This window comes from Tamandua tetradactyla, chromosome 26 (genome assembly GCF_023851605.1).
Source record: "Tamandua tetradactyla isolate mTamTet1 chromosome 26, mTamTet1.pri, whole genome shotgun sequence".
NCBI classification, from domain to species: Eukaryota; Metazoa; Chordata; class Mammalia; order Pilosa; family Myrmecophagidae; genus Tamandua; species Tamandua tetradactyla.
Genome location: NC_135352.1, coordinates 25,964,133 through 25,985,690, shown reverse-complemented (window position 1 = coordinate 25,985,690; position 21,558 = coordinate 25,964,133). Strand labels below are relative to the sequence as shown.

General features: G+C 39.2%; 1 protein-coding gene across 6 annotated transcripts in view; it reads right to left on the bottom strand.

Moving 5' to 3' along the window:
* Positions 1-21,558, bottom strand: part of FAT1 (FAT atypical cadherin 1) — a 137,894-nt gene that overhangs the window by 6,976 nt on the left and 109,360 nt on the right. For all 6 annotated transcript variants that reach the window (XM_077144554.1, XM_077144560.1, XM_077144559.1 and 3 more), the window contains exons 12-26: positions 20,772-20,925; positions 19,467-19,700; positions 18,311-18,700; positions 16,504-16,718; positions 16,097-16,234; positions 12,681-12,824; positions 11,756-11,953; positions 10,489-11,290; positions 10,221-10,352; positions 6,078-6,235; positions 4,963-5,425; positions 3,653-3,806; positions 3,380-3,490; positions 1,319-1,950; positions 423-560 (exon numbers count right to left, since the gene is read on the bottom strand). In XM_077144554.1, coding sequence (XP_077000669.1) covers positions 423-560; positions 1,319-1,950; positions 3,380-3,490; positions 3,653-3,806; positions 4,963-5,425; positions 6,078-6,235; positions 10,221-10,352; positions 10,489-11,290; positions 11,756-11,953; positions 12,681-12,824; positions 16,097-16,234; positions 16,504-16,718; positions 18,311-18,700; positions 19,467-19,700; positions 20,772-20,925 — 4,063 coding nt within the window. The remainder of the gene's footprint in view (positions 1-422; positions 561-1,318; positions 1,951-3,379; positions 3,491-3,652; positions 3,807-4,962; positions 5,426-6,077; positions 6,236-10,220; positions 10,353-10,488; positions 11,291-11,755; positions 11,954-12,680; positions 12,825-16,096; positions 16,235-16,503; positions 16,719-18,310; positions 18,701-19,466; positions 19,701-20,771; positions 20,926-21,558) is intronic.

Here is a 21,558-nt window from a genome sequence, read left to right as displayed (position 1 = left end):
GAACAATTCAGACTATCACATCTCCTATTCCGGTTGTGTGTGCATGTGTGGTCCTATTTGAGAAAGTACAAGCATTCTAAGCAACCTACAAAACTTCTGTAGCATTTACCACCATGGAAAAAAAAAGTCTTCAATGCAAGATTAAATCGGATAGAAATCATTTACCAATTACTCATACTTTCTGGCCAATTATTGGTGAGTTGGCACAGTTCAAATACCTACTCATTCTGAACAGTTTAAATATTTTTCCCAACAAGTGTCCATGCAAAGATGTACAGAGGATTGTTTAAAAGTGGCTCGAGTAAAGCATGAAAACTTTTTTTGAAACTTAATCAAGGAACCTGCTACGTTGATATTATTATACAATACAATGTGAGCAGCAAGCAATAGAACCACAACCTTTCAATAATTTTGCTACTCACCATTGTCATCACATGATTCAGACTGGAAGGAGCTAAGGGATTGCACTTCAGACAGGCTTTCTCGGGCACTGTAAGGAAGAGAAGGCTTTTCCTCCAGAGGTTTCTTGGAAAGACAGGGATCAAGATCCACTACTTTTGCTAGAAGGAAGAGATGGCAAACAGTAAGCTCCATGCAGGCAAGACTCTGTCTTATACATTACTACTGCATCCTAACACAAAGCAAATGCTAACAAATGAGTGCCTGACATTTATTTAATAAATGAACGACTGAAAGCAAAGAAGAAAGAGAAACAACTTAAAGATCAAAAACAAAGCAAAACACTTGCAAATATTCTTAGTCGATTCCCAGTTTATAAATTCTCAATATATAAGCATACAGGCATCATTAGACAACACGTTGGTATTAAAATTCTAATACCATTCGAATACCACATTGGTATTAAAAAGCATTCTAACATTGCATACATTTTGCTTTTTTAAAGCATTAAATAGACTAGAATATAAATCCTATCCCTCCCTATTGTCACATTTTAAAAGAAAATCCTACCACGTATATGCTCCCAAGTTTTTTTAAAACAACTTATTATAAGAAACCTACATACGGATAGCTCAGAACCCATATCCATTATAGAAATGAAATGATCATTGCACAATGTTAGCGGGAACATGACTAAATTCAGTTCCTTAATTAAAATAATGTCACAGCCAAAATGCTCAGTCCAGCGCTCAAGGCACCTGAACACGTGTTTTAAACCCTACCAAAGGGCTTCAGATTTTGAACGTAATTATCTCCCACCAAGACCGCACATTGTGACTCGGACTCCCAGTGGCAGCACTTGTCATCTCACTGCTTATCCCTGTGGCAAATTTAGTTAGATGAAAAAACCCATTCTTACTATCATAGTCAAAGTCCCAGCTAGGCTTCTGTATGGAGTCACTGTCAGAAGGGGAGTTTGAAGGAGGTGGGGGAGGCAGGTTTGGAGCCACGCTGCAGACGGCCACTGCTTTTCGGTGTCCATGCACAGACTCGGGGTTAAAAGTACTGAATTCAGGATGTTCTGGGATAGCAGAGCCTTCGAAGGAATTTCGGTCCAGATTGTTTCTCGAGTCACTTGGGATGCTTGGCGTGTAGGAAATAGGACGTACAGGTACCTGGGGGGGTATGTCTGAATAAACGTTCTTATTTAGCTTTGAATCGAAATAGGGTCTCTGCAGGAAAGCACCGGCTGGTCCCATGTGCTTGTCTTCGGGTTCAGCCTGGTGTTTCTTCTTTCGACCGATCATTCGGCGGCAGAGAACAAATACCAGCACCAGTAAAAATATCACTGTGATGAAAACGATAATTCCAATTCCTTCGGCCAAGCCAATATTCCACGGAGTTGACACATATTGATTGGGCGCCGTGTCCTCACAGTGCTTTCCCTTGTACTCGTGGCTGCAGTTACAGTGATAGGAGCCGTGCGTGTTTTCGCACAGGGCCCCGTTACGGCAGGGGTTTCCAGCGCACTCATCCACGTCACTCTGACACCTGCCAGGAAGAAGCCAAGACTGAGGTGAGATCTTTGCAATATAAGACAGAATACGCCAGGTCTTTAATTCTTAGAGACTAAAAACGAATCCCCTTAGATATGCTGAAAACAAAATCAAACGGGACACAACCAAACAACACAGGCTATCGACAACGATAACTACGATAAAAAAAACTGTTAGTAGAGTCATCAGTGGGTTGAGTATATGCTCTGGATGTATATTTGGGAGTCAAAAGTTACATCAAACCAATATTTAGCTGTCATGTGCATTGTGATAAATGAGATGCTGTAAACTGATTTTAATAGGCTAGATTAAGTTTCTATAAAAATGGTCACATTCGGGAATATGGGAGTTTTATGAAACTTGTGCAGAAGGGGAGAAAATGGTTTTTCATTTTAAAATGTTAAACTGCCATTTGAAAACCTTCCATGGCTCCTTGTCCTATGACAGAATTCACATGCAAGTCCCTCTTGCCCTACCAAACAAACAAGGGCACACTTTTCACGGGTGCAGACTTAACTGCATCTTCTCAACCCCCCACCCCCTCGATGAAATTTGTCTATTTAGCATCCCTTAGGATTATCTGGCTTAAAATTTTTGATTGCTGATATATTTTTGTCAAAATATATTAGAGTGTTAGCTGACCAGAATTAGGAAAGTCACTGATGAACAAAAACCATGTGACAGGTCGACAAAATTCAGGATCACAGCCACTAAGTGTGAAATCAGATGGACATACCTACAAGCAGGCCATACCAGAAGACTTCAGATAAGACAAACAGTGAAGGCTTAGCTAAAAGCACAGCACTAGGCACTTTACAAATAACATGTACTGAGGAATTTTTTTCTAACTGAACTGGTAAGGCATCTAAGGCAAAGAGAGATCTGGAACCAAACTTTCATCCACCTCATTTCAGGTATAAAATAGGCACCTCCATGACTCATTTTTTTCTTTTGGGAAGTAATAACCACCTTGTAGAATTACAGTATGGATTACAAAAGCAGCAGATACATTGAAAAAGGTTTCTAGATGCCATCCAAATGTGGTTATAGCACATGATGAAGACATGACACTATCATTACTCTCGAAGATAAGTGGGTACAGCTCCACAGATACATCTGCTTTAACAAATAATTTTATTCATTCCACATTTACTGCCTGCAAGAACCCATACAATTCTTTGCTTATAAATAACACGTCTAAAGTACAGAAACAGATTTTTCCAAGCATTACAATATTACAGTCATCTCCTAGATGACTTCCTGTTTATCACAGAGGGTGAACAGATAAACTGTAAAAGGGCCCAATAAGTGGATTATCAAATACTGAAGCAATACAGTCCAAATCGACAAAACCTAGTTACATCTCCTAATCAACAGGATACCAAAGAAAGGGGCACATAAAAACCCTGAAAGAAACCATTTACCTTTCTCCCCTAAAACCGGAGTCACACTGACAAACAGCACCATCCAAACTATCGAAGCATGTTCCACCATTTTTGCAGGGTTCATCTTTGCAGTATGGACTAAGCTGACACCTGAAGAATAAGGAAAAGACATACATCCACCAAACGCTTCTATTGCAAATGCATACAGCAAAACAGAAACCATTAACAAGTGCATGCAGACTTTTTACATGATTACATGATTATAAACTTTTAAAGTAACAAATTATGAAAATTAAGAAAAACGCACAATACCTCTGACCAGTATATAGTCCTCTACAGTGGCAGACGAAGTCTCCATTGTCCACAATGCACGTACCTCCATAGAGGCAAGGGTTGGAGGAGCATGGGTTGATGCCCACTTCACAATATGTCCCCACATATAAGGCACTGCATTTGCAGTAATAGCCTAAATCAGCCAACAGGAACAGAGAAGTCTCATCATTCAATAACTCAGAAATCATTCTTACCGTATTGGTCTTAACATCTCAAGTTTAAGCAAATGTTTAATTATCCCAAGACCTACTAAAATTTCTATTCCCCCTGGAAAAGAGCTGTCCATAGCACCAAGCCTTCCATTGCTGGAATAACTAAAACAGAACTAAAGAAAGAAGTCATCGCTAACTTTTATCAATCATAATTCATGTAAGATTATTGGATCAAGTATACAAAGAAGAAAACAGTTCTTTATTTCAGTGACTAGGTACATAGGACACTTACCATTTAACATCTATTTAAGGTCCAAAGGAGATAATGAGCATGGAAGCAATTTGAAGACTATAAATTAGCATTCAAATTTAAGAATGGTGACTCAAATTTGGTCAATCCAAACAACGTCAGACTATTTTATTACGACTGTGACAGGTAGTCCAGTAGTCATTAGAGCTTTGCCCTCCCATATTTCCATCTGTCTGCTTTCAGGGAACGTGGTAGGATTGCACTTCCCTGCCACCTCTGAAGTGGGGTAAGTCTGAATGATAAGCTTTGATCAAAGAAATGTGTCACGCTGGGCTAGGAGCTTTAAGACTCAGAGTGGTTCACCAGGTTCCCTTCCTCCCGTGGTGATGGTGTTAGCACATTTCATGTTGATGCCTCTCTCCACCCCATTTCCAAGTGATTCCAGGAGGAATGCCTCTTTGCTGGCCAGCTTTAGACATGTAATATGAGCACAACATAAACTCTGGTTGTTGCTTGCTTGCTACTGAGATTTTCTGAGTGCTGTTGTGGAATAACACTTTCCAATATAGTATGCACACTTTCCAAAGAAAATGATAGACTGCTTTTGAAACATCACTTAAAGGGACCAGAAGTGGAAATGTATCCTGCTAAAGCATCGGAGGTGTGACTGTCATTGCCCGGCCATAAGAGAAGCTACTCCCTTTTGCCTAGCTGTTGGTAGGAATTCTAAGCTAAACTGCTCTCTTACATACTATCCAATTCTAACTGTGACGGCAATATCTGACAACACTGTTTCATTAAAAAGAGAAAAAACAAAAATACCTGGGCAACATCCCTTAAGTATGTACGCCCGTGACATTTAAAGATGGTACCATTATGAAGCCTACCTCCAGCAGGTGATGGATTGCAAATGCCTCCGTTCTGGCAGGGGTTACTTGAGCAGTCTTCTGTAGCTGTCAGTAAGCACCCAGGAGACACTTCTACTGATTCTTCGATTTGTGCATAGCTTCTTGGTTTGTTAGTTAAAGGAAGCTCTTGCCCATTCAAATAAATGGAGCCCACGCAACCCCTGAAACCATTACCAACTTGAGGGCTTCTTCCATGCCTTGTGCCTTGCTGACGGATGTGGCCACCAAAGAACATATAGTTATCCAGGTTGAGGGTTTTCAGAGTCCCCGGGGCTGTGCCTGACGCAGTATGGACTTGGTCTAGGACCAATCTAGCATAGTTTCCGTTCACTTCCAGAGAAACTGCATGCCACTGCCCATCATTGACTTGAATGCTTTGAACAGAGACAATCCCAGGACCACTTCCACAGTCAAATTTGTATTGTAGCCGTCCATTATGAATCTACGATAAAGACAAGAACCATTCACATCACTCTCACAGAACTCTTCAGTTTTGGTCTCTGATAAAAACAATCTACAGGAGAGCTATGCTTGGAGAATAAAGGTAGAAAAAATTAGGCTTTGCATTCAAGTACTACAGAGCACAAGCTCATTTGTCCATTCTGAAATAATAAAAATGGATTTTTAGGGATATCAAGTTGAAGCACCAAAAACACATCCAAGAAGCATCATAGAAATGACCAATAATTGCTTCTTAAAAAAAAAATTAAGTTATACCAAAAGTCAAAACTGAATCATGTTAAGAAAAAGAGGATGAGAAAATTACCACTTCAGGCATATGTTCTCTGTAGACATCAATAAGACTCAATACCAAAAAGAGTTCAACTGTCACATAAACCGAAAACTGTTTACAAAAATCACAAGTATCTGTGCTATTTGCACATCAAAAAGAACTTTCCATGCGACAAAGTCTAAAAACTTGGATAGTTATCCATGGACTATATAGAACCAACTTGGATAGTTATTAATGGACTATATAGAATTCAACATTTCACTTAATATTTTTTTAAAACAGGCAATCTGAACATAAAATGAAATTTATTATTTTTAAAGTCTTCCATGATCTGAAGTACAAAAATGTATGAAATATATACCTCCAAGATACTATAATCAGTTCCTCGAGCATACATTACAACTGCATGAGCAGAGTATGTTCTGAGCCTCATTGTTAGCTTCATCTCTAATTTGTTTTCATTTTCCATTAGACGGTATTTCACAAAGCTGTTTCCAGTAAATGTTAAAGAAGAACCCCCTGTGAATCACAAAGAGGAAAAACACAACTCAGAACCAAGTTAAAGCATATTTTTAAAAGCATGATTTTCCCCACAGAGACTGATCCAAGTTTTTGAGGCCGATTATAACACTATAAAATTCAATTCAATAGGAAGACGCCTACTTACTTAGAACTAATTCTCAATTTGGAAGAGAATAAATTAGACTATTATATTGCATCACAAAGAAATGAATTCTGAAATAATGAAAGATCAAAATGTAAAAGTCTTCAATATAAAATTCCTAGAAGAATTAGGAAAATAGTTCCATAACCTCAAGGTCGTTGGGAAACTCTCAAGCAATATGGAAAAGAACTGTCCTCTACCCCCACAAAAGAAGAAAATAATAAACTCCAGAGTTGGAAATCATTATGTAAAATTATGCAGAACTGACGAAACGAAAACAAATTTCAAATTGACAAGATACTATTACACAAAAGATCAATTAACACAAGGAAACTGTAATGCAAAAATGTTAATATTCATAATACACATTTCACCCTTGATAAAAAGAAAAAGACAAATAATCCATACAAACAAGCAAAGAATATGAAGAAGCAAGTTGCAGAACAACTGCTTCAGCTTCCTAGTGGCTACAACAAATACCATACAACAGGCTAGCTCAACAACGGGAATTTATTCGCTCAAGGTTTCATCAGTTAGAATGCTTGCTTCCTCCAGGGACTGCTACCTTCCAGTTGTTCCGCAATCTTTGGGGGCTCCTTGGTTTTTCCATCACATAGCAGTACACTTGGTGGCACCTTCTCCTTTCTCTTCTGGGTTCCGCTGACGTCCAGCCTCTAGCTGTTCCTGTGGCTTCTCTCTCTGTGTTGATTTCCTTTGCTTGTAAGGGCTTCAGCCACGTTGGAGTGAGACCCACCCGCAGTCTATTTGGACATACCATGACTAGTAATATCTTCAAAGAACCTGTTTGCAAATAGGGTCACACCCACAGGACCAGAGGCTGGGACCTGAACATGCCTATTGTGGAGGATGTGATTCAGTTCCCAATAGTCTGCTCTCTGGACTCACAAAACACCTGTTCTTCCCAAAAGCAAAACACATTCATTCCATCGTAAACATCTGAAAAGCCTCAAGTCAGTGAAGTCACAGTGTTAAGCACAAAGTCTCATCAAAATCAGTTCAGGGCATGGTTGCTCTTAGGGCAAAATTCCTTTCCAACGGACCTGTGAAATCTTGGAAACAAGTTACCTGCTTCCAATATATAATGGTGGATCAAGCAAACGATAAACATCTCTATTCCAGAAGGGAGACAATGAGAGGAAAAGAGGGGTCACAGGTAACAAACAAGTTTAAAACCCTGCAGGGCAAACTCTCTTAGATTTCAAGGTCTGAGATCCATCTATGGCTTAACTCTGTCTTCCAGGCCTAAATGAGCGGTAGCCCCACCCCTTCCAGGGGTTTGTGCAACTGCCACACTCTCTTCAATGGGGTACAGGCCCCGCCCTCTCTGAGCTAGGATGGCCACATTCTCCCTAAACAATGGGGAGCAAGGCCTGCCCCTCATGCACGAGGACCAGCAGGCTGTTTCCACACAGTTAGACCTATTCTCTTGGCCTGAGGAAACTTTTTCAGTCAGAGGATCCTTCCATGATTCTGTTCTTGAAGCAATTTTTCCTTCAATTTGTGCCTTCTTTCTCCCTCTCAGGCCAGGCTGGCAGTGGTTCTGCTCATAGATATTATACAAAAGCCCTGTTGGCTTTCTGTGCAGATCAAGTATCTAAATTATCAGACAACAGAACTTTCCACATTCTTCCTGGATAACTGGATTTCCAATCCTGACTTCCACTGAAATGGCTGGCTGGATCCATGCGCGGCCATATCTGACAAAGGGCTGTTCAGTTAAACCCTCACATGGAACCCCAATTCTCAGGATAGTCACTTCCTACGCTCAGGAAGATCCCTGATAGAGCTGCCTCTGGCTCTAGTTTCAGAGCACACCATCTGGATAGGCTAAGAATTGTCAAAATCATCAGCTGCTGGTTCCTTTGCTTCAAAAGTTTAATTCTTAACTCCTTCTTTTCCTCTCCCATTTTACTATAAGCTGCGAGGAGGAATGAGGCTGTACCTTCCACATTTAGCTTGGAAATCTCCTCAGTTAAATATTCAAGTAAACTACTCACAAGTTTTCACTTTCGATCTAACATGAAAATACAATTTTGCTGAGTTCTCTGCCACTTGATAACAAAGGACCGCCTTTCTTACAATTTCCAGTCATACTTTCATCATTTCCTTCTAAGGCCTCAGCTAATCTGAAGAATCTTTAGCATCCATATCTCTACCAACCGTTTCTTCAAAGCCACTGAGACTACTTCTAACAATCCTCGACCCATTTCGCAATTCCAAAGCTGTTTTTCTTAGTTTTAGGTCCTTGTTATAGCAGAGCTCCACTCTCTGGTACTAACCAGTTTTTTGCCTCCTAGATGCTAAAACAAACATCATCCATTAAGTTGGCCTAACAACCAGGTATCTACAGGCTCATGGTTTCAGAGGTAAGAAGATGTGCTCCCTTCAGTGTGTGGTACCTTCTGGCTGGTCGGCAATCTCTAGGGCTTCCTGGTTTTCCCATGATATGGCAATGCACACAGCAGCATCTGCTCCTTTCTCTTTCGGGTTCTACTAACTTCCAATTTCAGGCTAATTCCCCACGGCTCCTCTCTGTGTGTCCAATTTCCTCTGCTTATAAGGACTTCAGCCACACTGAATTAAGGCCCACCCTCATTGCGTTTGGTCACATTTTAACTAAAAACATCTTCAAGGGTCCTATTTACAAATGGGTTAATACCCACAGGGCCAGGGGTTGGGACCTGAACGTGGTTTTTGTAAGACACATGCTTCAATATCCAATAACAATGAACACATGAACTCTCACAAGGTGTCAGAGAAACACATTAAAGTAACAGGTATCAGTTTATGTCTACTCAATGGGGGAATTCTTTTCTTCATTGTAAACTTTCAATATCATCAAGAAAATGGGAAATAAGAAGTCTTCACACATGACTGGGAAAAAAAAGAATAAGTACAATTCTCTGGGAAATCAACAATATGATACATTGAAAAAAATTTTAATGTGGCTAATCTTTGACATAGTAAATCCTAACTTTAAAATCTGGGGTGCAGGGGTTGCACAGGTAGTTCAGTAATAGAATTCTGGCTTGCATGTGAGAGACTTGGGTTTGATTTGTGGCTCCTGCACCCCCCTAAAACAAAACAAAATGTTGTGAACAAAATTCCCTATAATATACATATCACATATCTGCCTCTCTATGTGCATATGTGCAGATACAGATACACATACACGTAGGGGGGGACACATAAAAAAAATCTATGGTGCAGACATGAAAGTGGCAACATGTAAGGATACATGTATGACTTTTTTAAAGGGAAAGAAACATAACAATCTAATTCTTTATCTATAAGGAAAAGGTTGAATAAATTATACTACAGCCCCATCTCAGATAATATCATGCAGCCAGTAAAAACAAAATAGACATCTGAGGGAGATGTGTGTGAATGTATATACAAGGTTAGGTATACATGTGTATAAGCATATTTCTTGAAAAAGAAAGGTTTATATGCATAGACGTGAAAGATGTCCATGACTTACTGTTAAGTGGAGAAAAAAAGGAAAAGGTAGAGGATTAGGTGAGATGATGGTTTTTAGTTTAAAGAGACAGAGAGAGAAAAGAAAAAAAGGAAAATAAACCTCTGAACATAGAACTCAATAGTTATATAAGCATTGATAATAATAATTTTAGATTTTGGGATATGTTATTACATAAGAGGAAGGTGAAATACTGCTGTTATTTTCTATTCGTCTTTGTGTTTGACTTGTTAAAATAAAAATATTTCATGATATTTTTAAACTCCAATAATGAAAAAAATAAGAAACACTAAAAGTGATTTTTTAAAAGATAAAAACATACTTAATAATTGAACTCTCACCTGGGCACTGATCAAACTTGCCACCAGGGCACACACAGGTGAATTTGTCCTCTCTTGGATCAGTGACACATTCAGATCCCTTGGGGCACAGACTGTCTTCACATCCATGGTGGACAAAAGGGCATTTTCCCTCTTTGTTTATAGAAAAGAGAGTCGGGGAGAGCTAATTAATAGCAACTTCAAGAAAATGACCTTTAATATGTAGCCTGTAAAGGCTGTATGCAAAATGAATCTGTAACACCCATTTGTAAATACTAGTGTGTGTTACCTTTGCAGAGACACACAGCTGTTCTCCGGTGGCGGGGAGTCACAAAGCTCAGTCTGGCTGTGCTGTGCGTTGACATAACATTTTCATCCACAGACACCTTTTCATCACAGAATTTCCACGGGCAATCCAATCCCGCACAGAGCTTCTGGAACACACCCAATATCCTAACGCCAATGATCTCCTCGATGTCAGTCACAGAAGAATTGACCTTGTGCAAGAGAATTTTGGGGGAAACCTCGGCACTACCCGATTTCTCTACAAAAAGCAAGACATCCAGATGCGACTGTGGCTCAGAGGGCTGCAAACTAACAATCTGTATGTCATTCCTTTTCACACCCAGGATGTTCCGTAAAGCTCTCTGGAAGTTGCGCCAATAGTCACCAACAAATTCCTCTGGGGTGAGGTTGGCAAAGCGGATAGCAATGGTGTGGTTCAACATTTCCTGGGTTATTTGTTTGATGTGCACGGTGATGTCAGCCACTGTTGTAAACTTTCCATCTGTTACACTGACGTTGAGAAGGTACTGTCCTATATCTAGCTTTTTGTGCGCTATCAGCTTACCGCCTGCGCTGGAAACAGAGAACAGGTTGTCCAACTGGGGATCGAGACTGTAGGCTAAAGTGTCATACACGTCCTGGTCTGTTGCATGAATCTTCCCAATGACACCTCCCATGTATTCCTCTCCAGAAGTGGTAATAAAAATCTCTAGTGGTAAAATTGCAGGTGGATAGATGCTCTCTTCAATAATCCTAATGTCGATATATGTCAAAGATGACAACTGAGGCTTTCCATTATCTGCCACCTAGGAGGAAAGAAAATAAAATCACCTTTATCTATTTCAATCTGTACAACATCTTAATAAAGGATATATTTGCATTGCTCAAGTACTAAAAATTCACCCACTGTTTATATACCTATGTCTGCATATGATGCCTATCAAAGAAAAGGACAAATAATTTTTTTATAGCCCTTTCCATTAATTCATATGGAAGTGTGGCTCCATAAATGTAAATGATCAAGTAAACAAGAATAAATGCACCCCCTTCAAAGTATAGTGGGATACAAATGAAGGCAAGGGGTGGGGGATGGGAGGGGAGGTCACAATTCCAATACATTTTTATTTTTTCATGAAAAGTAAGCTGCTCAAATGTAAGAAGACAATCACCAATCAAGGGAACAGAATGGAAGAGAAGATGAAGATCTTTAAAAAAAAAGCTCTTCTCTATCTATGCATCAACCACAAAATTATACAGAAAGACTTTACTACCTTAACATGCAGTAAGTAATGATCTTTCACTTTTTTCTTTATGGCAGCTGAAGTGAGAAGGCCTCCTTGCTGGTTGACTTCAAATGCTCCATCGTCATTTCCACTCACAATAGTAAAGAAGAATGGTGGCCCGTTATAGGAAGAATCCTTGTCTGTTACTACCAGCTGTAGAACACTGAAACCCACAGGCTTATTTTCCTGCACATAACAAATCAAGCACACATACGACTTTCAACAAAAATGGATCTATATGGGGGAAAAAAAAAGCCAAATCTGTATGGTACGAAATGTACCCAAATTATATATAATATAAAAAACACAGAAATCAAAGCTTTATCACACCACTCCATTGGGGAGGAAGAGAGAGAAGTGGGAGGGTAGGGAGGGGAGAAAGGGACAGAGGAAGACAGAGAGGAAGAGGAGGGAATGAAGAAGGACCTTGTGGAGAGGTGAAGACTTGTAGGAGAGGAAGAAAAGAAGGAGAGAAAGGAGGAGGAGAGCGAAGCAGGAATTGGAAGAGGAGTATGAGAGAAAGGAATGGGGGGGAAGATGGAGGTCAAGAGTGAGGATAGAAAGGGTAGGAGTGAAGGAGTGAGGCTGGGAAGAAAGAAGGTGGTTGAGGGTGGGAGGAATGGACAAGAAGGAGAAGCAGCAGCAAAAGCAGCAGCAGACGATTACTAACCCTAGAATACTCACGAGACAATCCTAAAACCAAAGCACAAAAAGAAGAGAGATGAAACCTCAGTTCCATCTTGAAAAGGCTCATCTTTTACTCTTGATGGACACCTCTCTAACTTGACTTTTCCCATCTTTCTAAAGAGAACTCTTTGGAAAAGGCAGCTATTGGAAACAGGCCACGGTGGCCAGAGAAAGCGCTCACTTCCAGGGGAGTGCACCCATGAGGCCTTCAGCCCTGCGAGCTCACCTGGACAATGATGCTGTAGTTTTCCCTGGAGAAGGCTGGAGCGTTGTCGTTGACGTCGGACACGTCGATGTTCACGGTAGTCGTGGTGACTCTAGGTGGACTGCCACTGTCAGACGCTTGGACGGTGAGGGTATAGCCTGAAATCTGCACAGCGAACAGACAGAGAGAATACATGCCCATTTTCACAAGGCCGGAGAGCACCAATTAAATTGGAAGTGAACTCCTGACAACCTGGAGAGGTAGATCTGAGAGTTTCTCACTGTGAATGTGAGTCACTTTTCTAACCTCCAAATAAGCGTACTGCAAACTACTTTATGTGGTCACTAATTGTGATTTAGATTCTCCAAGTGCTTTTCAAAAATTTATTCATTTTTGTTAAAAGGTGCTCTCTCTACAAATGCATACCTAATAGCATTTAGAGACAGAAAAGTAATCAAATGTTAACCTATCTCAAATGCTGCTGCTTTTTAAGTCATATGGAAGGCACCCTTCTCTAGTCTCACTCATAGCTAGAAATAGAAGTTGGACTGTTTCTCTCCCCCAAGCATTTTCAGCACCTCAGAAGGTGCCAGATCACCCCACCCCATAAACTATACATTTGGACGGTACTCAACTGTCTTAAATCCCTCAAGATTATCTCTTCGTGACTTCCTACGAAAGAAATGAGTCAAGGGTGGTAGCTTCTTTCCCAGGACAACTCTCTGTTAAACTCTTTCTTTAGGAATGAAGGATGGAAGAAGCCAGAAAACTGAAAGTCAGTCTTGCAAATTGCTCCAACAGAAAAGGGGCTCTGAGGGCAAATTAGCTTCGAAAACACCAGAGGTCACCTCCTCTGCTATCACCCACTGCACATGAGCATATTAAAGACCGATATGTTCTCTAATGGAGAATACTAAACTTCTTTCTACCAGTAATCCTGGAATCCTCGACCTGAGAGTTCATGCTTCTTACAGTATTGAAAAGTCCTACTCAAATCTAACAAGTCAGAAAAGGGAAGAACTGAGATGTTACTGAGATGTCTCCTCACGCTCTCCTTTAAATCTCTCTAAAATACATTTACCCACCACGTTTATGAAATTGCATTCTTTAATTTACTGATTCCCTTCTAATTCCCAAAACCAAGCCTTCTCCCTCAGTCTTCCTTCCTCCTGGTTATCCCTGTACTTCAGTCACTGGAATATCTCTGCTTTCTCTTCTCCTGCCTTGCTGAGGCAGCCCCTGCTCTCCTTCTCCCCCTGTCCGTAAGGGTGAGTGGTCGGGTGCACAGTGGATGGCTATTCAGCCTGGAATGCCTCCTCATTTTCTCACATTTATCCAAATCCCTGCAATCACTTCTGTGGTCATCTTCAGGGACATGTGCCATATCTACCTGTCCAGCTCTTAAGTTTCTAAGCCTCTAACTAAAATCTCCAAATAATGTCTGAACAATTCTACCCGGATAAATTTGCGATTTCCCTCTAAAAGTCAGCATATCACAAACCAAATTCATCAACCTCTGCCAGCCCCTACAAGTTTATACACTCACGACTGCCTGCTTTTCTTTAATGGTAGAAAAACTCAAGTCATCTCTACTCCACGGCTTTCCATGACAACCATTTACAAGCCCTGTGGATTCTAATTTTTACTTTGCAAAATTTCTTTATCTTTTCACCCAATTCTCACTGCTACTTTCCTAATTCAGGTTCTTGTTGTCTCACAATTGATGAACTGTCACTGTTCTTCCTACCTCCCCCGTTTCCCCCTACTCTCAAGAACACTTAGAGCTGCGGTAGGAATAAGCTTCCAAAAAACATCCCCTCTATAATGTACAGCCTCAGTTCATGAATATTCAGTAGTTCCCCAGTGCTTTCAGCATCAAGTCTGAACCTCACATCCCAGCTTTTAATGCTGTCCATACTCTGTTTCTGATACATCTTCCTGTCTTACCTCCTCCTGCTTCTTGCAAAATTACTCTAACACAATTAGCATAAAGTCCCTAAATATAACCCATGGTTTCTTAACTCCCTATTCCTACAATTCCTCAAAGGGGATTAATTCCCTTCTCTCAACTTGCATGGCTTTCCAAATACCTGCAATTTTTTAAACCCAGCTTCTAGCTCCGTAAGTGTCTCAGGACACTGGAGCCAATAGTAAGTTCTCCCTTCACTGATAACCTTTTATATTCTAAACTTAATACTAGTATAAAACTGTGTCTTATAGTCTTGATATTTTCACACTGTCGATTCATTTTTTTTATCCTTCATCCTCCTATTATGTATTTATTTATTTGTCTTTATTATCTGACCCATCTGTCCATACACTGGATAAAGGGAGTGTCAGTCACAAGGTTTTCACAGTCTCTTAAATGCTACTTTCAACCTATTTGTGTCTTTATATTGAAAATGTTTATCTTAAAACTACTATATAGTTGAAATTTTTAAGTTTTAAATATTTTTATCCCATCTGACAATCTATTATTAGAGTGTTTAGACTTGGGTTGGCAAACTACCACCTGTGGGCAAAATTCTACCTGCTACTTTTTTTTTTTTATTAGTTGTAAGGTAAGCATGTTTTTTATATTTTTTTTTATTACCTTTAAAGTAGTTCTTACAAGAATCTATTTATATTTCTAGTGTTAATCAGTGGGACACAGGTCTATATAACCCGTTTCAATCACGTTCACCTTCAATATGGTAATATTCCTTATAGACCCATTAGAGAACCGCCTTCCCTTCCATCTATTCCTTTACACTTGGGTTCAAACTCATTAGCTAACTGTACACCCACCTCTAGCTTCCATGTATCTCTAAAGTCCTCTATATTCTGTATTATAAGTCACCTCTATTCTGCATTATAAGCCTCTGATTTTACCATTACCATGATCATAAAAGTGGAGTCATACAGTATCTATCTTTTTGTGTCTGGCATATTCCACTAAGAATTATGTCCACAATACTCATCCATTTTGTTATGTGCTGCATAATATTTCATCGTATACATATATACCACATTTTATTAATCCACTAGTCTGTTGATGGGCATTTGGTTTGTTTTCATCTGTTAGTGATTGTGAATAATGCTGCTATGAACATCGGTGTGCAAATATCTGTTTGTGTCACTGCTTTCCGCTCTTGTGCTTATATACCAAGTACTGCTATTGTTGGGTCATAAGGCAACTCGATATTTAGTTTTCTAAGGAACCGCGCCAAAATGTCTTCCATAGTGGTTGTATTATTATACATATTTTCATACAGTTAATTCATTCTTAAATATTTATTCCTCACTTTCCTTAGGAGACTGTCAGTTCCTTGAGAACAAGGCTTGCTGGTTCATCCGTTTGATAGGCTCTACCAGGTCCAGAAGATACGTATAACAGGCCCTTCTATTTACTGACTTGACAATTTAGTAAACAATTAAACCCAAACTTTTACACTTACTGTTTCACGGTCTAGAAGTTTGGTCACTTTCACTTCTCCTTTGACAGGGTCAATGGCAAATGGGCTTCCCTGATTGCCATCTACAATGGAATAGCGGATGTGGCTGTTTGAAGGTCCATCAGCATCGTCAGCCATAACCTAGAAAATACCACACTCACGTTTTGGACACAGACAAGGAAGAGATTGAAGCCCATTACACAAACTCTTGATAGTAAAGGCTAGCTGTTTTCAAGGCATTTATCTATTAATTCATAATAATAAAGTCAGTAACTGTTTGGGCTAATAAAAGGCAGTTTTAATATCTTCATACTATTTGCAAATAGACCACTAGGAAAACCAAATCAATCTTACTAAAAAACTCTTGCAAAGAACCAGAAGGAGGAAACTGCAGGGGGCAGAATACATACAGTAAGGACAGACTGTTCTAGAACAGCATCTTCACTGATCACTGCTGCGTAGGTGTCTTGGCTGAACTCGGGGGAGTTGTCGTTGATATCGGTTACGTTAATGCTCACGGTGGCGACATCACTCAGTGGAGGGGTGCCTCCATCCGTGGCTTCCACAGTCAGGTAATATCCATGGGAGCTTTCATAATCCAGATTCTCGATGATAAATATGGCCCCTGTAGAGACCATAAAAATTACTTCCAGTACTTTAATATGCTGCTACTATTTTCTACTACAAGGGATACCAACAGCACTTTTAAAAAAATTTAATTTTCACTTCAAAAGTATACTCACTATTAGTACGGTTTCTAATTTCTTAATTGAGCCATTAAAACTTATGAATTTGCTCGTCCCTGGGTCCCTATTTACTTCTGTTATTTTTCTGACATGCCTTGTGATATTTAAATTGTTTTTCCAATCAATGCCACCTACAAAAGTCCAGCCATAAAAATGATCGTATCTCTTATCTCTTCTAAACAATGGTGTAGCACAACCTCTGCTCTTGTTTAATAAACAAAATAAAACTGTAAAAATTTAAGCTATGGCTTTTAGTTTCCTTTTCCTTTTTGAACTTTTTTAAATAAATGATAGAGATGTACATCCTTTCTTTTTTTACTCTCTAGAGTAACTTTCTATTTATATGATATCATAAAAGAAATTTCTTTCTGATTTAATAATTCCTTTATCATCTTTCCTTTTTATTTCATTATAGTCCATGTTAGGTTGGGGGAATGGGGAAAGGCACTGCAACTGGAGCTGTGGAGGCTGTGTCACCCCTCCCAACCTGACTTCTGGAACTAATGAATTGCCCCTTCCGGACGTCACCTGACCTCCATCCTTAAAAAGCTGCCTGTGCTAAAGCCCATGCGCGCACTCACCTCCCTTCATCTTGGGTTTGGTGAGTTCTGCCCGGGAGCGCAGAAATCACCCCCCACACACACTTTAAATTTCCTGGTGTACCTTCTTTCTCACCCTTTCACCTCCTAAACCTTTCAGTCCATCCTCTCTAAAAAGAGAATGGGATAAAAGATGACCAAAAACAGTTTAATGAGAGTCACTACAAGTGCTTTTAAAAATGTCATCACACACTCTTTAGCTGAAATAGTCACATGCTATAAAATATAATTTAAATGGAGCAACTTTTTATAATGTCCCAAGACACAGCTATTTTAGCTCATAAGTTAATAAGACTACAGAATATTTATGCAACAAGACTCAGTATCTCCAATGATTTTTGACTTTGCTGACAGTCTTTCAGCAAGTGTGGTTCAAAGTACTTCAATTATATATAGCGAGCATGATAAAGAAGTCAATTTAATGAATTATCAGATACACACTACAGAAACTAAGTCAAAGTGTTCAGAATGATTGCTTCATCTGGGAAGCTACTTCACATGAGTTCCATACGGGAGCACAAGGAGTGATTATAATACAAGTTGCCGACCTTCTACGACTGTCCACTCTTCATCTTTACTAATAGAATCTGTTCAGTTACTAAGGTACAATACTTTAGTCTTGTACCTACATTTAATTTGCTTGTAATTTATAACAGATGTACCAGAAATGTATTCTTTAAGTACGTTAGTCTAAGTCTTCTAAATTACTTTCCAATCTCACTTAAAAACAACAACAAAAAAGAAAAATTGAGTTTTACCTTTGAAGAACACCTGCTAACAATGTGACCTGTCACTTTGCATAATGGAAAGGTCAACCAAATCTAGCCACTTTGGTGGGTTAAAGGGCTTCCTCTCATTTACACGGAGATTACCTGTTTTTGAATCTATGCTGAATTTCCCATGTTCATTTCCACTGATTATGGAATAGGTGACTTCTGCATTTGCTTCAATGTCCCGACTTGCTGCATATACCTGAAGAACTTCTGTTCCAATGAGAATGTCCTCAGACACTGTGGCACCATATTCACGGTATTCAAACACTGGTGGGTTGTCATTTATATCCAAAACGGATACAATAACAGTGCCAGTAGCTGTTAACCTCCTTGGCAAACCTTGATCGACAGCTTTCAAAGTCAGAGTGTAAACTGCCTGCAGTTCTCGATCCAAAGGCTTCTCCAACTGAATAATGCCAGATAATTCATTAATGGAGAACTGCCCATCAGCGGAGTTTATCAGTGAATAGGAAATCTTTCGATTTAATCCTGTCAACAGATGAAATCATGTGAGAATGCCATATAACTTTTTAATGTTTTATTTAAGGAAATTTAAACTTGAACTATTTTTAAAAAGTAGCATATTAAAAAAGGGGGAAATGCTCATATACAGTAAAATTTCTTAAGACTATTTTAAGTTAAGACAACTATTTTAAGACTATGATCTTAAACAAGTAGAATTTTTGGATTAACAACTTAGAGTTAAAACACAATTTAGCTTCAGTGATAAAGAATCATCTGAAAGTAGTATTTTTGCCATTCTTCTAATTCTTCAGTATTATTAAGAATAAAGAAATTATTATCAAATGCTATGCATGTATCCTCAAGTATTACTTTTTCCTTAAGTTTTTCAAGTATTTGTGAAACTGACAACACAGCATTTGCTTCTGCTATTTTCTTGAGATATTAAAACCACTTTATGTCACTAATGATTCATTCACAAAGCAACAGTTCACGAATCAGTTCAATGGGATTAAAGAACAGTTACTATAATGACAAGAAGAATTTCTGTGACATCACAGATGCTCTACAACAGTAAGTTCACTGGGGGCAATTTTAAGACTCAAACTATTCATGAAAACTGAGTTACTTATTCTATTAAGAGTTCATTCCATATTAATGCTAAGGAATTAAATACCACAGCAAAGCAGTTATTCAATACATGCATGAGATAAGTCTAATACACTGTGCCTTCAAACAGCGTTCTACAGATGGTGGTGCACAGCGGAAGGAAAGAGCGTGACACCGATGATACCTGCATCCGCATCCGTAGCCTGCACTCTGGTCAACAGAGTCCCAGGCTCTGTGTTTTCAAAGACGGTGATGGTGTAAGGATCAGCCGAGAACTCGGGGGCAGCATCATTCACATCCTCCAGCGTGAGCACGATACTGGCCTGACAGTATCTTCCGCCTCCATCTGTGGCCTTCACTAAGAGGTTGTACACGGCTTGCTCCTCGCGGTCAAGGAGGGCTAATGTTTTTAGTTCTCCTGAAGACAGACCACAGATAAAAATAAATGAACTTGGGCCATGGTGGCTCAGTGGCAGAGTTCTCGCCTGCCATGCTGGAGACCTGGGTTTGATTCCCGGTGCCCGGGCATGTAAATAAATAAATAAATAAAATAAATGAACTCACGTGAAATTTTAGAGGTGGACTGCAACAGTACATCTTACCTCTTCCACGTTTTCCTTAAATTTACAAAGTCTGAATGATAGCCTTCCTTTGGAGAACGGTTTTATCACTGACACAGACAGCTGCCGAGAACAGCAAACCCCAGGTTTTCCAACCCTGCCAGGTGCCAGCTCTTTAAGGCGTAAAAGTCTGAGGCTGAGGCCATCTTATATGAATTTATAGAATGTCACAAAAGAGAAACAACCTACCGATTTACCAAATTTAAAAACATTTTAGGTTGACCCACAAATTAGATTCATATGTTCACTACTAGTTCTTCAGGAAGAAAACCAGTTCGTAGAAAACTATTATTTGACTCCAATTTTAACAAAATACAAGTTACAAGAGAAAAACTACTCTTAGCAATTTAAAAATGAATAAAAGAGGGCAGGCAACAGTGGCTCAGCGGCACGCCAGAGACCCAGGATCATTTCCTAGAGCCTGCCCATGTCAAAAAAAGAATAAAACACCATGAATCGTTTTAATTATGAACATGCTAAATTATAAATTTATGGTCACAAATACAAACACATCACTCCTCAGAAAACAGACTACATAAATACAAAAAGTATGACTCATAATAACGGATAAAGCAGAAAGTCTGAGACGTGCTTTAATTTCTGAGAAAAACAGAGGCTGACATAAATAACTTTTAAATTAAATCCTTGGCACCAAGTAGGTGATATTGCTGCTCTTAATTTTTTTAACTCACTACAAATTTTACATGTTAAATTGCTGTTTATATTTCTTTAAAAATGTCAATTTTGTAGCATCATACTAAATGCAAAATGATAAAATGTATTTTGAAAATCTGTGATTTAAAATCAACCACGTCGTTTATTTGATTCATTAGAAAACATAATTAATTTATCCCAAACTTCATCATTACCTGTGTCTGGATTTAGTGTGAATTTTTCTGCACCTGGACCAAATAACGTATAAGTGATTTCGGCGTTGGAACGGATATCTGCATCTGTAGCAGAGACGTGCATGATGAGTTTCCCAGGAACGGTGTCTTCTGGAATTGTGTCTGAATATAAAGTCTACAGAGATTTTAAACAGCATCATTAGAATAAAACTTTAAAAGTCACCACAACTGTCAAGAAAATGACAGAGAAGAAATCCTTCTATTTCAGCAATAGAAAACACGGAAAATAACGAAAGTTAAAATTCAGGGAGTTTTTAAAACTATTTTTCCTATAAAACCCTTTTAAAACAAGGAGAAGCTATGTAACACCGTTAACTCCACAAGCCTGAAAATCTGAGCTGACATTTAACCTACAGGAAGGATACTGACTACTATTTGTCAACTGAGTTGGTTTCATATTTAGTTTAATTTAAACTCTTATGAGAAAATGTAAGTAGCATTCTATATTTACCTAAAATTTGGAGAGCGTAAACGCCTGTCATTCCATATCTACTCATTTACAAATATAAGAATTTATTGCTTGCAATCAGTCCTAATACATAACCAGATATTTTCCGTTGGTAGAGACGTGATCCTCTCATTTAATGGGGAGAAAAACCAAGATTCCCCAAGACCACAGAGCAAGTGATGCTCAGGGCAGAGCTCTTCTACTACCTGTCTGACCCCCTCCCTCTTCCCATCTGACAGCTCTTAACACAACAGCCAGTTATTTCCAGCTCCAACTATTTAGGAACCCATGCGATAAACA